Here is a 15352-nt window from a genome sequence, read left to right as displayed (position 1 = left end):
AAATAACGACTGGCTCAAAATCTGCTATTTTAACTAAGAAATAAACAAATAATTTTAGGGAATTAGTCGTGCAATGTTGTGTCGTAAACGATGACAGTTATCTTATGTGTAACTTGTATATTTTATGTTGGGTTATTGCAGGAATTTAAACAACCCACCATCGACAGATACGCCTGGTCGCCCAGCGTTGTAGCACGAAAATACCGGAAAAGTATTTGCGGTACTTTTATTTCGTAGAGATAAGGTCTCTAATTTCTGTGCAGTCATTTCTGCTTTGCAGAATATGGTCAAGGCGTTTTTGTCATGGTCGGAGTGGTACAGTTGTATACATTGTCTGGGTATCCGGAACGCTGTCTCGTTCTTTTTTTTCTCATGTTCTCATGTGTTTACTGAGGGTTTTGAGTTGAATAATAGTCCAACATTCTGGGTGTTACGAGAGGTTCATTCACGAGTTGTATATAGGTACTAACTATTTCATAAAGTGTTGTATCTTATGTAAAGAGTGAAGCCAATGTTGCTCTGAATTCGGCGCAAAGTACCTACCTGTCGTTGTTACCAGCAGTGAGTGTCATGTTGTTGAACATGGTGGTATGAATGGCCTTAGGCTGGTCACACCAACAGCTTTATTAGGATAAATATTACAGAATAAAGGAATTAAAAGTAGACTTCAAATTTGTCGATTAATATTGGGACGATAATGGCCGCAGGGGCAGGAGCGCTTGTGAAATATGGCAACTTTATCACTAGATTTAGAAACACAATTGTTGACAAAAGCCATGTAAGATGTTTTATGCCCCTGACATTCTTTTTTACTTGATACTCACAGACTGGCTTCGATGTTCCACAGTCGGCGTTGATGTCCTTAAAGAAATGCTCAAGAAGGAACGTCTCGTCACATCTTTGTCTTTCGAGTATTTCCGGAACACAAGTCCTGCTGTATTCGATCACACTGGAAGAGGTAAGACGTATACCAGAATCTCCTAAATTACAGGGACATTTTGACGCCATCTCGTAACATCCCTTGATTGAGTCACGCAGAATAAGCAGCACAGTGAACTGCGCAGGAGAGATGGAACAGTTTTTCCCGGCACTCGAATCAGCAAGCTACGTCGAACGTAAATCGAAATAATTCGGAAACAGTCAATTTGCGTGACAAATAGCATGCCGCCCTTACTGGTCGACTTTTTCTGACAAAATAATACATACTCCCCTCCCCCACCACTGCGCTGTTCATACAGCGGGCCTACATCAGTAGCCGCGTTTATATAAACTTGACATAGCGGCTTCAGATTGCTGCTAATTCGAGGTGAACTGGACCCGACACTGGTTACAAGAAGTCGTTCAAATGGGAGCCGGTCGCAATGAGTGCGTTTTCCAGTTTCTCTTTCTGGACCCGCCTGTGCTGGCCTGCCCTGACCGTATGGCTGTCTCGGACGCGGCGATAGGATGGACTCGGTCGCACAGTTCGCTCGATCAGAATTCGGCCGAGCGCATTTACATGCACTTCGGTGATCGCGTCGAGCGAGTCAACCCACCCCCGCTGTCGAGTTGACGCTACTCGACTCTGCGTGGCTTCAGCTCGACTCAACGTCGTTTACATGAGCGAATTTTACTCGACGCCTCGATCCGCTTATATGAAGTTGCCACTAATCTGTATGCTGCCAATATTGAGGAAAAGCAAGCACAAGGAGCTGCAAGGAGAAAGAGCAAGAAGGAGGGGAACAGTCTATGAGCTCAGCCTGCAGAATCATACACCTTGGCCTTTCTGCAAATTGGCATGCAATCACCAAGTACGTTAGCACACTCGCTAGTCAGCTAGTACGACCCCTTGGCAGAGCAACACCGCAAGTTCAGATGTCCTGAGCATATCAAGGAATAGTATACGTTGCACAGACCACAGGCTCACTCTCTTCTACTGAGTTCCCGTTCTCGCTCACCTGTTTACATATTTGTGTTTCGTGAAAAGTGTGTCAGCACGCGCACAGATATGGAATATCCGCTCACGAAATGGAAAACATTTCGTGAGATGTGACGGCGTGCAAGTCTTCTTTTCTTCTTTAGAAGATATAAGCTAGAGAGTTCAGTGCATCGTATGCTATCGTTTTTACATATGAAAGGGATATCGTTAGTGGTTCTGCGCCAGCGGAAAAGATGGAGAGCTTCGCGTACTGAGAAGAACCAACACGCTGCCCGTTACGTCCGCAAAGCAGACAGCATACGTCAACTGTCTAATTAACTTTCTAGGTAACTGTCATCCCTATTTCCACAAGTATCGGCGACGAAAAAAAAACGAATAAGGAAAGGAAGCAAAGGGAACATTCATAGGAGAATCGTCGTCAGCTGTACTCTGACCCGAATTTTCATTCACTGAAGCAGTGTAGAGTGCTACGGAATACCTGTGCGGGTTCACAAACCAGTTTCCAGGTGTGTGCCAACGAAACAACGACAGCGATCCTTATCGGTTTCTACTAGCATGTCTCGGGCACACGCATCAAAAACCAGCAAACGCTGCATAGACAGCGCCAGCTCACTTCCGCACTCGCCATAGTACAACAATGGACACCCGCCAACACACAACTTAGTCTAAACACGATTTAATTAGCAATTAGAGTTAAATGGGATCCCCCCACATTAATCAGCACCCTCCAGGGAGTCATAAATGCGTTTCATTAATTGCGGAGCATCTAACTCGTGCCCAGACCAGCTGTGTGTCGGAGGCAACCTGTGTCCATAAAAAAAATAGATAGAAATAGAGTGGAGAGAAGCAATTTATTCGAAGATCCACGATGCCGCGGCGAAGAAACCGCTCCGGAACATCCGAGTGACCAGCGACCACCATGTTGCTTGTTGACGGGCGGTAGTTGCAGAGATCGACGACAGCTGGCCACCTAGTTGCAAGGCATCACACGAGAGGGCGCCACCATCATAGCTCTATGCGAGAAAGACAGCAAACAAGACACTAGCGGCAGGTAAAATTGCAACACTGCTCAACAAGTCTAGGCATGCCAGAGCGCGTGAAAAAGGCTTAGGGGCGACCGGTTAGGCCTAACCTCAGCGTCACCGCACAACGCTACGAAATTCAACAGGTAACACAAGGCGACAACCACAAAATGCTAGGCTCACAACGCTAAATGTGCATCAACAGGCTTGGTACACTACGGGTCACTGCTAAACAACTCTAAACATGCGCGTACGGGGAATAAGGCCTATCCGTTACGGCAAACATGCGAGAAAAGGCTTAACACGAGCGCGGTAACATCGAGCACGGCAAATGACTCATCTTTGCCCCCGCGGCGACGGTGCGTCCGATCCCGAGGAGTCAAGGATCAACTGACGCAACACAGGGACGGCGGAGCGACCGACCGCACATCCTCACTCCACGAGAGCCAGCGTGCAAGTGAGTGGAGCGCCTCGCCGCGGCCGCTACGCATGCGCGCACTCCTAGCGCCCTCTGCGTCGCCAGCATCCAGTGGTGATCTCGTCGCGGGCCGTTCCCAGTTTCGGTTTCGCTCTCTTCTCCTTCCACTGCGCGCACGCGCCCTCCAAGCTGCAACGGGTGGTTTCAGTTTCGTTGCGCGTTTCTTTGTGCGTGTTTATTTGTATAAAGGCAGCACTCACTATGCTCACGTCATCATACTGACCGATACGTGGAAAACGTCATATGTGAAAGATGAAAGTCACTGAAAAGGTTAGCCAGCTGTAGGGATCGAACCCACATCTACTGGACTGCCGGTCCAGGGCTCTACCAATTGAGCTAAGCTAACACGCCTCTCCAGCGACTTTCGGGGTGCGTCATCTGAAGGGACGACAAACCAGCCACTCACTCTCACTCACCCTCCTTTCACTCTTACATTTTTGCTCACTCATACACACATTCACACGACGGAAATCGACGCAAGCGGCACCTGTTGAACAAGAGATAAACTGATGTTCTGAGGCTGGAACAACACACAAGGATTTAGGACTTAGGCAGATTTGAGGCTTTGTTTGTATCTGTCCCTTGTGTGTTGTTCCAGCCTCAGAACATCAGTTTATCTCTTGTCATATGTGGTTTATTCTCCTGCATTTCTCGCCGACGAGGAAAGACAAAAAACGAAGAACTTCGCAAATTTATTCGCGGCATCGTGGCGGAAGCCTTTCAAGTACACCGCCTGGAATGGTTGCAAGCACGTCAAGAAATGTGTCAGGACAAGATGAAGACGGTCAACCGCATCTTAGCGGCAGCCTGGATAATCGGTACTGGGAACGCAGTTCTGATCTAGAGGACGACGACGTCTAAATAAAAGCGGTGCTACGAGTCTGTCTCTTCTTTTTCTTCGTGCAACGTGTACGCACGCACACAACATGTCTTCCCCCGAAGCTTTTCGTTCCCGCCACCGTTTTCGCTGTATCTTAAGCGGCCTCTCCATGTGCGGTAAATCTACGTTCATTGCGAACGTGCTGAACGGCGTCGTGGACAAGCCTCCGTCACAAATCTTCTACGTGCAAAAATATGCTTTGCAAGGCATGCAGGACGAATTTGGGGACTCTGTCAAATTTACCAAGGAGCTACCACGAGAGTGGGACACGTCGCGCGCTACACTCATCGTCGTCGACGATCACATGACCGACGCTGATTCCTTGAAGGAGGTGACCGATCTTTTCATTCGGGGTTCACACCATGCCAACGCGTCGATGTTCTTACTTGTTCAAAACATCTTTTTTAACAGTAGCCATTTTAGAACTATATATCCTACAACGCCAGTTACGTCGTCCTGTGGCGCACCGTGCGCAGCGTCCACCAGATGTAACATTTCGGGTAACAGCTATTTGGCAAAAAAAGATTGGAGCATTTTCTAGACGCGCATAAACAAGCGATGTCGTCGCGCCACGCTTATGTACTCGTTGATCTTCACAACTATACTCACGAGGATCACAGGTTGTGTAGCAATATCTTTCTGGGAGAAGTCAATATATTGACGCTCCGAAATGAATCTCCGCACTCACCTCACTTTACTCAAAGTGCTCTCTACTCTACCCACTCCGCGCCGTCGCGACGTCTTGAGACATTCTTCTTCGTCCTACATGGAACACCTCTCCGAAATTTGTCTCAATGTATTGAACGGAAAGGTAGTACTGGCTCCAGACACGTTCGCGCGTTTGGAGAAGCACAAACGCTTCTTACGTCGGCTCGCCTACAAAAAGATTCACAAGAATCCGCAACGTTTGAAACGCTACCTGTCTCAGCAGCGAGGGCAGGGCGTTCTTTTGTCAGTGGTTCCTCTCCTGCTTTCCGCCGCGTTGAACCATTTCGCCAATGGCCAACAGAACTGCAGTAACGGCCTCCATCGGAAACATTCTTTCCTCGAAGGAGAGTGACGACGTCAAAGTGAAACCCATACTACAGGCACTGTATCGCATTCTCAAGCAGTACGGATTCGATCCCTACGACAGTAAAAGCAAGACGTACCACTCTACAAATGACTGACTATCCGCTCCTCTCTCCAGAGGTGGACGAAGAGGAATCGGAAAGGGTCGTCTCAGAATTAAAAAGGTTATTTCCTGGGATCGCGAAGGTTTTGTCTCTGTGTCGGGCAAGCCCATCAGGCACTCCTTCGTTTAGGAGCTCATCAATTATTTGTTGCAACGTAAGACTGGAAAGAAACCTTCCCGGTTCCCTAAAGTCTAGAAACTATTGCGCCTGATTTCTCTGCCCAAATCTCGCGAGCCTCAGCAGCAGCAGCAGCAGCAAGCCTCCATTGCGTGGACGACTTATGGAGGGATATGAGAAACCAGAGGGTGGTTTGGGGGGGAGTGGACAGCTATAGAAAAGCGCATCAAAAACAAGGCTCTCGCCATTCTCAGAAAGCTGGACGCCTACACGCTACACCATCCGGTGAGGACAAAGTTTAATAGGAGACGCATCATCGCGCTCATGATCAACGAAGTGTGGCAAATGGATCTCGCCGACTTTTCAAAATGCAAGAGGTTCAACGGTGGCTACCGCTACATTCTCGTGATGATCGATTCCTTCTCCTGCTTTCTGTGCACCCTCCCGCTCAAGAGGAAACGCACCGCCGAAATTAAAAGGGCCATGATAAGACTTTTTCGGGGAGGTAACGCGCCAACACGCATCTTTTGCGACAGAAGAGGGGAATTCTACAACCAGATCGTCAAGGAGTACCTAGCATGAAAGAAGGCCCACATGTATTCCACCTTCTCTCCTGTAATCAAGGCATCGCAGGCAGAACGGGTCATGCGCACTTTACGCAACAGAATATTCCGCTATTTTAAGGTAACCGGAAAATATCGCTTCGTTTCCGTGCTTCCCAATGTCATGCGCGACTAAAACAACACCAGACACAGGACATTGGGCATCAGCCCGTCCGAAGTCACGCCCGAAAACGAATTGGAGCTATTCAATAAGATAAATAGGAAGCCCGTCGTACCCTCCGTGAAAAAGAAGCTCAGATTGGGGGGTAAAGTGAGGGTCCTACTACACAGAAAATGTTTTCAAAAGAGCTCGGAAGGGAGTTGGTCGCCTCAGATTTTCACAGTCTCCTGCCTGAGAGACACCTCCCTTCTCGTCGTGCATCTGGAAGATTACCGGGGTAAGGAGGTGGACGGTTTTTTATACCTGGAGGAGGTACTCGTCGTTACCCGAGACGCCAATGAGCCTTGGCCAGTAGGCGCTGAGGAAGAAGAAAGTGAACGGTCAGAGCTTCTCCTTGGTTCACTGGTTCGGTTACGACAGAGAATACGACAGTTGGGTTCCGAGAAGCAACGTGGTCAAGATTGGGAAATGACGTCAGACATCTACGTCCACCTCCTCTTGAACGCCAGCATAGATAAGTATCCGTCAAATAAACTCAACGCCTTCATGGTAGCTTTTGACAGCCCACTTCAGCTTTCGAATCACTATAAAGTCGGTCTGATGGATCTCGGCATAAGCAACGATTTTTTAAATATCAGATACGAAAGGCAAGAGCCTTTTCGGAATGTAACGTTCCTTTCACGTACAATAAATCGCGATACGACTTCGCCTTACCTGTAGACCCTCGAATTGGAACCTCGGGCTCCCTCAGGCGCTCGACGCTTCGCTGGCATCACGCTGCACCAGTCGCTTTCGGCGGCGTCACTTTGAATTCGCAAACCATGTCCCTAAGTAACACACTCAACAAGTATTTCCAGATGCACAAGTAGGACGCCTCGCTAGAATTCGCGGATAACGTCTACTCTCTGAAAACGCCGAAGGGGTTGCACGTACGGGAACCCTTTTTCAGGCTGCTACAGCTCACACCTGTCGAGGGACATGGAGAAACTCTACGCGTCTCTCTCCCTGTAGCGCGCCAATTTTCTTTCACGATCAAGACGAAAATTCCTCGATCTTTGCAAGTACAGCTCGAAGCAGTGGGTCGATCCTTCGAGGTGGAACGAGATCGATTTTCTCAATATTCCTCACGATTCGGAAGTGGGTTACGTCTATGTGGTAGACTTGTCATATCCCGAAGAACTGCACGCGCTCACCAGGGATCTTCCCCTAGCACGCGAACACAGGTGCATGGACGAGAACGAACTGTCCCCCTACCAGCAGCATTTGAAAGACGCGTTGGTGCTAAACGCCCCTCCCACAAAGAAACTCTTGCTGACGTGCAGCGACAAGGAACGCTACGTCGTTCATTATACATTGCTCTCACTGTACGTGAGGCTGGGCGTAAAAATAAAACGTGTTCACAGCATCCTCTCGTTCCGCCAAGACAACCTTTTTGTGAACCTTCGTGCAGAGAAATGTCGCGTTGAGGAATGCAGCGACCACAAAATTCGAGCGACTTCTGTACAAAACCATGTCGAACAGTACATTCGGTACGTCGATACAAAATGTGAGACGCATGAAAAGGTACGGTATAGCCTACGACAAACAAAGCGCATTCCGAAAAGCCAGCTCCATCGACAGTCAGCATTTTCCCATTCTGAGTGACAAGTGCATCTTGTACGATATGAAACAGCGTCGCATCAAATGGACGCACTCCCTTTACGTGGGCTTTGCCATTTTAGAGATATCAAAAGTCCGAATGTACAGCTTCATCTACGAGTCGCTCTTTTCTCGCTTGACGTGCCCAGTGCAATTGATCTATAGCGATACGGACAGCATAATTTTTTCTCTCACGTGTGAAAGCCTGGAAGAGCAGCTGATGAAGATTGAGAATGAGTTAGATCTGTCTTCCTATCCGGCGGACCACCCGTTTTTCAACGACGAGCACGCGAACCAGATGGGATACTTCGAAGACGAGATGGGAGGTGGTGCCATTCAGGAAGTCGTAGCCATTCGAGCTAAAATGTACAGCATTCTCTTGGGTGGGACACACAAACAGATCGCGAGAGCGAAAGGAGTTCAGAAAGACATGGTGAGGAAACACTTATTGCACGAAGTGTACCAAGATTTTCTGTTCAATGAAAAGACAGTCGCTCAGAAGCAGTGCACCATCCAGAGCATAAAGCAAACAATGTACACCATTTCGAGACTCAAAAAGAGAGTGGTCCCCTACGACGACAAGCACTATCTTGTGGATGCCATACACTCCTTCCCTTATGGAAGCTGAGAATACGGTAAGCTTTCCTGGCTGAGAGACACCTCCCTTCTCGTCGTGCATCTGGAAGATTACCGGGGTAAGGAGGTGGATGGTTTTTTATACCCGGAGGAGGTACTCGTCGTTACCCGAGACGCCAATGAGCCTTGGCCAGTAAGTGCTGAGGAAGAAGACAGTGAACGGTATGCGTATCGCATGCGATAGTACTCCCTTTTTGTACAGCATCGGAAAACCCGGAAGAGAGCCAGAGAGGCATCGTCGTCAGGGATTGAGTGACCCTGGAACAAAGAGCAAGTCCTTCATGCACGCGCATATAATCGAGAATAAAAGTTCTAGTCGAGACATGCTCTCTCTCTCGCAGACAGGAGAAGCACGGGTCATCGTAGCAGTGTGGTAGCGGAATGGGTGTATGAAAAGAATGACCATTCCACCATCGTGCTGGTGCCGTGACCCGCACAATGACAACGCTGCAATGAAGATTTCCCACACTATTTCTCTTCAGGCAAGTCAGGGAGGGTGTAGGCATCTATCGACCAACTCAAGATACGTCTTTGTATGTATTCAATAAAGATGTGTTCGTGAAAAAACACAGAGTCTAATCAAAGTTATTCACTCTTCAATGTGTTGCATTTTGATAACCAAACGGTATTTCAATAAATCAGTGACAAAGTACAAGGTAGACTGCTTGCAAATGTCGCTGCTTCCGCAGGGCATACTTAATATGAGCAATGGCACGAGCGAGAAGGTCCACGATGTCTGCAGAGATCTAGTTGAATTCAGCGTTGGCCGAGCTCACAAATTCGCTCATCAGTCCCAGGGGTCCTTCTGGCACCGTTATACAGACGTACTTGTAATGGGCGTAGATCCAACGCACCGTCTTCTGCAGCGGCCCGGGAGAGATCTCTCCTATATTGCCAAAGCCTACCATGTCTATCACGTAGCGAAAAGCAGTGATGATGACCTCGTTGCCGGGACTCTCCTTGTTGAAACATTCATTCTCCACTTCTTCCCACGAAGCGTGGGTACGGGGACAATATTGTAAGCATGGTAGCTAAACATTTTCACGCAGTGCGTGCTGCCTTGATACAGCGTTTTCAAATAAACACATGCAAAGAAACGAGTGCGAAACCGAAACAGAGAAGCCACCCGTTGCCGCTAGGAGCGCGTGCGCGCAGTGGAAGGACCAGAGAGCGAAACCGAAGCGAGGAGCACCCGCGATGAGATGACCGCTGGATGCTGGTGGCGCAGAGCACCCTAGGAGCGTGCGCATGCGTAGCGGCCGCGGGGAGGCGCTCCACTCACTTGCGCTGTCTCAGGAGAGTCTTGGCTGGCTCTCGTGGAGTGAGGATGTGCAGACAGTCGCTCCGTCGTCTCCGCATTGCGTCAGTTGATCTTTGACTGTCGTCGGGATCAGACGCACCATCGCCGTGGGGAAAAAGGTGAATGATTTGCCGTGCCCGATGTTACCGCGCTCGTGTTAAGCCTTTTCTCGCATGTTTGCCGTAACGGATAGGCCTTCTTCCCCGTGCAGTGATCCGTAGCGTACCAAGCCTGTTGACGCACGTTTAGTGTTGTGAGCCTATCATTTTGTGCTTGTCATCTTGTGTTAGCTGTTGAATTTCGTAGCGTTGTGTGGTGACACTGAGGTTACGCCTAACCGGTCGCCCCTAAGTCTTTTCCTCGATGTGTACTCTTTTCTCAGTGCTGTTTAGCAGTAGCAGTTAGGTTTTTTCCACGCGCTCTGGCATGCCTTGACTTGTGAGCAGTGCTGCAATTTTACCTGCTGCTAGTATCTTGTTCTCTGTCTTTCTCGCATAGAGCTATGATGGTGGCTCCATCTGGTGCGATGCCTTGCACCTAGGTAGCCAAATGTCGTCGATCTTTGCAACTACCAGCCGTCAACAAGCAACATGGCGGTCGCTGGTCACTCGTGTGTTCCGGAGCGGTTTCTTCGCCACGGTATTGTTGATTTTCGAATAAATTGTTTCTCTCCACTCTATTTCTATCTATTTTTTTTCTTTTTTATGGACACAGGTTCCCGCCAACACACAGCTGGTCCGGAATGTGATGACTCTCTGGAGGGTGCTGATTAATGTGGGGGGTCCCAATTAACTCTAATTGCTAATTAAATCGTGTTTAGACCAAGTTGTGTGTTGCCGGCAGTCTGTGTCCAGTCATTTCTACTACCGCACCTCCCCACCTGGATCCGCCACTGTGGAGCTGCAAGGGTGGGTCCGCACAGCTCGAGTGACAGCCCTGATTTTATTCTCTCACCTTTTCTGAGTCACCCATCCATTCAAACATGAGGAGAGAGGAATGTAATGCAACTCATGGGAAATAGCTGAGGCAGATTTCCTCTAGCAGTGAGTGGAGAAGCTTGAGGACAGCCTTGATCCACATTTTATATCACAATGTGTTGTGGCCGTTCGAAACGCATATGAAAAATAGCTTACCAACAATGGAGTTTGGATGCAGTTTGATCGTTTTGATAATTGTTGTAGCAGATACTCTTTGCACTGTCTAATAATCCTTGTGGGCAAACGGTACCTGAAAGCGAAATATATGGTTTTCTTTTTTCGATGTTCTCGGCGCCTGGAAACTGCCCAATCTATGTGGAATGGTTTAACAACAGATGAATAGCAATGCGCAGTCTTAAAAAGTAGCCGAACTAGAAATAACTAGTTTGTTCATCTATTTACTAATTGTGTAGCTCCAAGGGCCTTGTAACACACACAATGGTACAGCAAACCAACAAGGAAATCAATAGCACGGGAATACAGTAGTACAACAGTGACATATGTTAGCAGCACTAATTTGAAAATAAAAAAGCACGGACAACAGTTTTATAGAATGTATGATTTACAACTGAGACGTATCGGTGAAGGTAAACGATTCGATAGTCTAATGGCATGTGGAAAGGAGTTTCTATGGGAAAATGGGCGACTTGAATTTGTGAGCGGCAACAACAGCTGTGTCAGTAAATTCATTTTTGCCTATACCCCATGATCCAGTACCCAGCAAAACCTGAACGAAAGGTCTGATCATTCTACTGGCCAGACATTGGGCTCTCAGAACGAAAAAGTTTCTCTGGGTTCGTAAATTGCATAGTGCTTTCAGGTATGTATGGGAGTCAATGTAAATAACCGTGGAGTTAAAGCTGTGTGTTCAAGACGTAATTTAATGCTATGACCTTCTCATAGACTTCAGCACTGAAGATTGACATGATACCTGGTAAGTGATGTGATCGCAGACATCTCAGTTACCATCGCACATCTCGCTCTGTTCTTGAACCATCTGGGTAACATGCTAACGGTTCTCTGAATCACTGACTTAACGGCGGAAACTTCTGTTATAGCACAATTTGAGCTTCGTGCTTAAAGTATTTTGACATATTAAATGGCATGCCATATCTAACACTGTCATCACGTCCACTGGATCAATTCTATTTCTCTGCAGAATTCTGGTTATAATGCAGAGAACTCCACACGTGCCCACCCAACACTCTGGAACTCTCTTCTATAGTCTGCCAAGGAGTCCCATTGATTATCCCATCGGTTTTAGGTGTAAGGATTGAAACAGCACAAGCTGAACGTGTTGCATCTAAACAATCTTCATTGAACAGGTTTCATCGTCGGAGGTAGTGTATTTGGGATTCAGGTAAGTTATTGTAACGCAAAAGAGACTCCAGCATACCTGTCTAAGATTACATTTATATCATCAAGATTCGTCAAGAGCTCTCGACAATTACACTGAAGGATCGACATAGTGCAGCAAAAAAGAATGGAAGTGTGTAATGCGAGTGTGCTTTATAGAGGAGAGTGTGCTGCTCAGAGACAATCTTATTTTCGCGGGCATTATTGGCTGCCTCGGAGTTTTTTTTTCGGGTTCGGGTTTACCAGTTCCTTAGCTGATATTATCAGGGGGTGAGTCGCTTCCCGATAGATCATAGTTGGGCTTTCTTTTTGACTGGATGCTCGTGTTTGTGAATGGGCATTGCGAGCTCGCATTTCATCCCACCCCATCGAGCTCACGTCCACGGATGGTTATGACGAAAGTGGCGTCTGTGAGGAGGACGCCACTCAAGGGGTTGGTGGAACAACAGGCACTTCAGCAGAAGAAGCTGGCGTTTGTGGAAGGGGTGAGTGTTCTGTGCTTCCTGCTATGCTGTCTGTCTGTACGAAGAGGGATCACCTGCGCAGTTGACGCAGTGATGTGGCCCTCCCCAAGGAGCACACAATATTGGGCCCATGTTGGCTGGTCAACGGCGATACGGGTCAATACGGGACCCGTTTCGCCAAGATTTACCCAATAGTGGCTCAAACTGGGCAATGTGGGCCTCACGTTGCCCAGGTTGAGCCACTATTGGGAAAATCCTGACAATATGGGCCCCATATTGCCCGTGTAAACCCCATATTCGCTGAAAATGCAGAAAATGGTACGTTTCGGCGTTGCAAAAATGCCCAAGCAGCACGACAAGATTGGACGTTGATGCGTGTGAAATGCCCATTTGAATACGTCGTTACATCCAACAACTTCCCGCAGATCGAAACAGTAAACATACGTGGCAATCCCATTGTAACATTCACTAGAACTCGACAACTCAACTTTCCACTTTCTGGAAGCAGGCGCTATCTCGCTTCGCGATGCCAATGCCAATCGGTCGAACCGACTGAGAGTAAGCATGGCCGTTTCAGCGAAATCACGCGTCGTACAACTACTGCGCATGCGCGACAGTCGGATCGGACGCTTCGTACGGGCTAAAATGTCGCTGGTTCCTCTAATGACACTGCGTTCTGGAGAAAGAACGCCGACATCCTTCTAGAGGTGTGTGACCACTGCACAGTATCAGATATTCCTGTGAAAGAGATTGGTATTCATGGCTGTTGGGACACCCGGTCCCGACACGTTGTTTGTGTTTGATCAAACACAATGTTTAGTAGGAAGGGGTGGCTCTTCTGTAAAGTTAGGTGCTTTCAAGTTACTGCAAGCAGTATGAGTAGCAGAGGCGTATGTCCGTCACCGTTAGGAAAGTGTTTCGCTCCTTTGTACTCTCTGAGTGTGTTGGAGCTTTTTGGTTCGTAGACTATTGTGATACCAACGAGGGCTCCTGAGGGACAGTTGGCAGTTCCGTGGGGTTGCCTGCACTAGTTAATCCTGCTCTTCGTTTTTAGGGCGAGAGCCGTACTATTTTTGAAATGTGCTGCGGGCAAGCTTTAGCTCGTTCCATCCTACAGTTGATAATACGATTGCATGTGTCCTTGAGCAAGACAGGCGTCGCGCCTGTTCTTCGCTTTGGGGCGATGCAGTGTTGTTATAATTGTATGCAACGTGGATCAATGAGACTTGCAGAGATGAAAATGCAAAAATCAGAGAGAAGTAATATTAGTGGTAGAAATTTTTCTGAGTCTAGAACCGAAATTTTACTTTCGTCGCGCGAGCGGATTTCTCGGGAGCGAATTTAAACGGAGCGGCGAAGGGAGGACAGCTGGCGCCGCGCCGTGACGAGCTGCCGAGCTGAGACACAACGGGTAACTTGACGCGACCACGGCCGGCTCAGCAACACGTCATCGTGACGTGTTGCCGAGCCGAGGAATCCCGCCAGGAGCATGCGCCGTGGGATCCCGCGTATGCGTTCATCGGGAGTGGAAATCTCCATGACAGCAGCTCTCGCGCGATCGGCAGATTTCGGCAGTGGCGGCAGCCACAGCGCGAGCTCGCGGCATTACTTGCCATTGTGCAACACCGGTGACGTAACTTGGAACCGAAGAGCGGTCCGTACAGTTACACCATCGGCAGGGAAATATGCGCGGGAAAGGAGGAACGCGGAAGAGACATTTCCAGCGCGCGCTCCTCGCAGAGTGGAGCGATTTCGTCCGGAAAAATTTGTGGCATATTAGTTTCTCTGTGGGAAGAACGGTTTCCATCGAAAAAAAGTATGGGGGTTCGGGAAATTTCATAGTCCCTTTAAACCAGATAATGTTCTATTATTACACCGACTCCCCGTTGGGGTTATCACAGAAATATTGGCAATATTGGCGCAAAATGGGTCTGCCAAAATGGGCAGCCCATATTGGTACAATATGGAGCCCGGTTGCACTCCCCATATTGGTCCAATATTAGCAGCCCTTATTGGACCAATATTGGCTGTGTTGGCAGCCAATATGGATCCAATATTGGAGTGCTGCTTCGGTCCACACTCTTTGAAATCATGGCCCGGCTTGGTGCATAGAGCACAGCATGCAGATCCTCGACAAGCATCGGATGGGTGGACGAAGCCATAGCACTTAAAACACCTGAGGGAGTTTGGCAAATAGGGGCGTAGATCGGTAGAGATATAGCATACTTTCAGTTTATCTGGAAAAGTGTGGCTATTGAAAGTGAGAACGGTGCCTCTATTGGTGACAATCATTGCTTTTGCATATTTTAATTTTTCTGACATCGATGACTCAATGATCTTTTAGGTTCTCCAAAATTTTCTCAAAAGTGATTTCGATTATTTCTGAAAGAGCTGTTACCACGCAAACGATGAAGGGAGGCAGGGATGTTTCTACTCATTAGTTCTAAGGTTTTGAGGATGTGGTTGCTGTCACTCCCTCATGTACATTTGATCAATATGTCCCTGAATGATGTTTGTTAATTTCGGTAATGTCTGACGAAAGATATGCTGCCTTCTGGAGAAAACGACGACATCCCTTTAGAGGTGTGTGACCACTGCACAGTATCAGATATTCCTGTGAAAGAGATTGGTATTGATGGCTGTTGGGACACCCGGTCCCGACACGTTT

The 15352-nt window shown here is 48.1% G+C and overlaps 1 protein-coding gene across 1 annotated transcript in view; it reads right to left on the bottom strand.

Moving 5' to 3' along the window:
- Positions 1-1008, bottom strand: part of LOC135373802 (uncharacterized) — a 121451-nt gene extending 120443 nt beyond the window's left edge. The window contains exon 1 of the mRNA XM_064606869.1: positions 825-1008. Within this exon, the coding sequence (XP_064462939.1) occupies positions 825-1008 (184 nt within the window). The remainder of the gene's footprint in view (positions 1-824) is intronic.
- Positions 1009-15352: the final 14344 nt, after the last annotated feature.

This window comes from Ornithodoros turicata, unplaced genomic scaffold (genome assembly GCF_037126465.1).
Source record: "Ornithodoros turicata isolate Travis unplaced genomic scaffold, ASM3712646v1 Chromosome32, whole genome shotgun sequence".
NCBI classification, from domain to species: Eukaryota; Metazoa; Arthropoda; class Arachnida; order Ixodida; family Argasidae; genus Ornithodoros; species Ornithodoros turicata.
The sequence above is the reverse complement of the archived record's forward strand: the minus strand, read 5'-3'. Positions and strand labels throughout refer to the sequence as shown.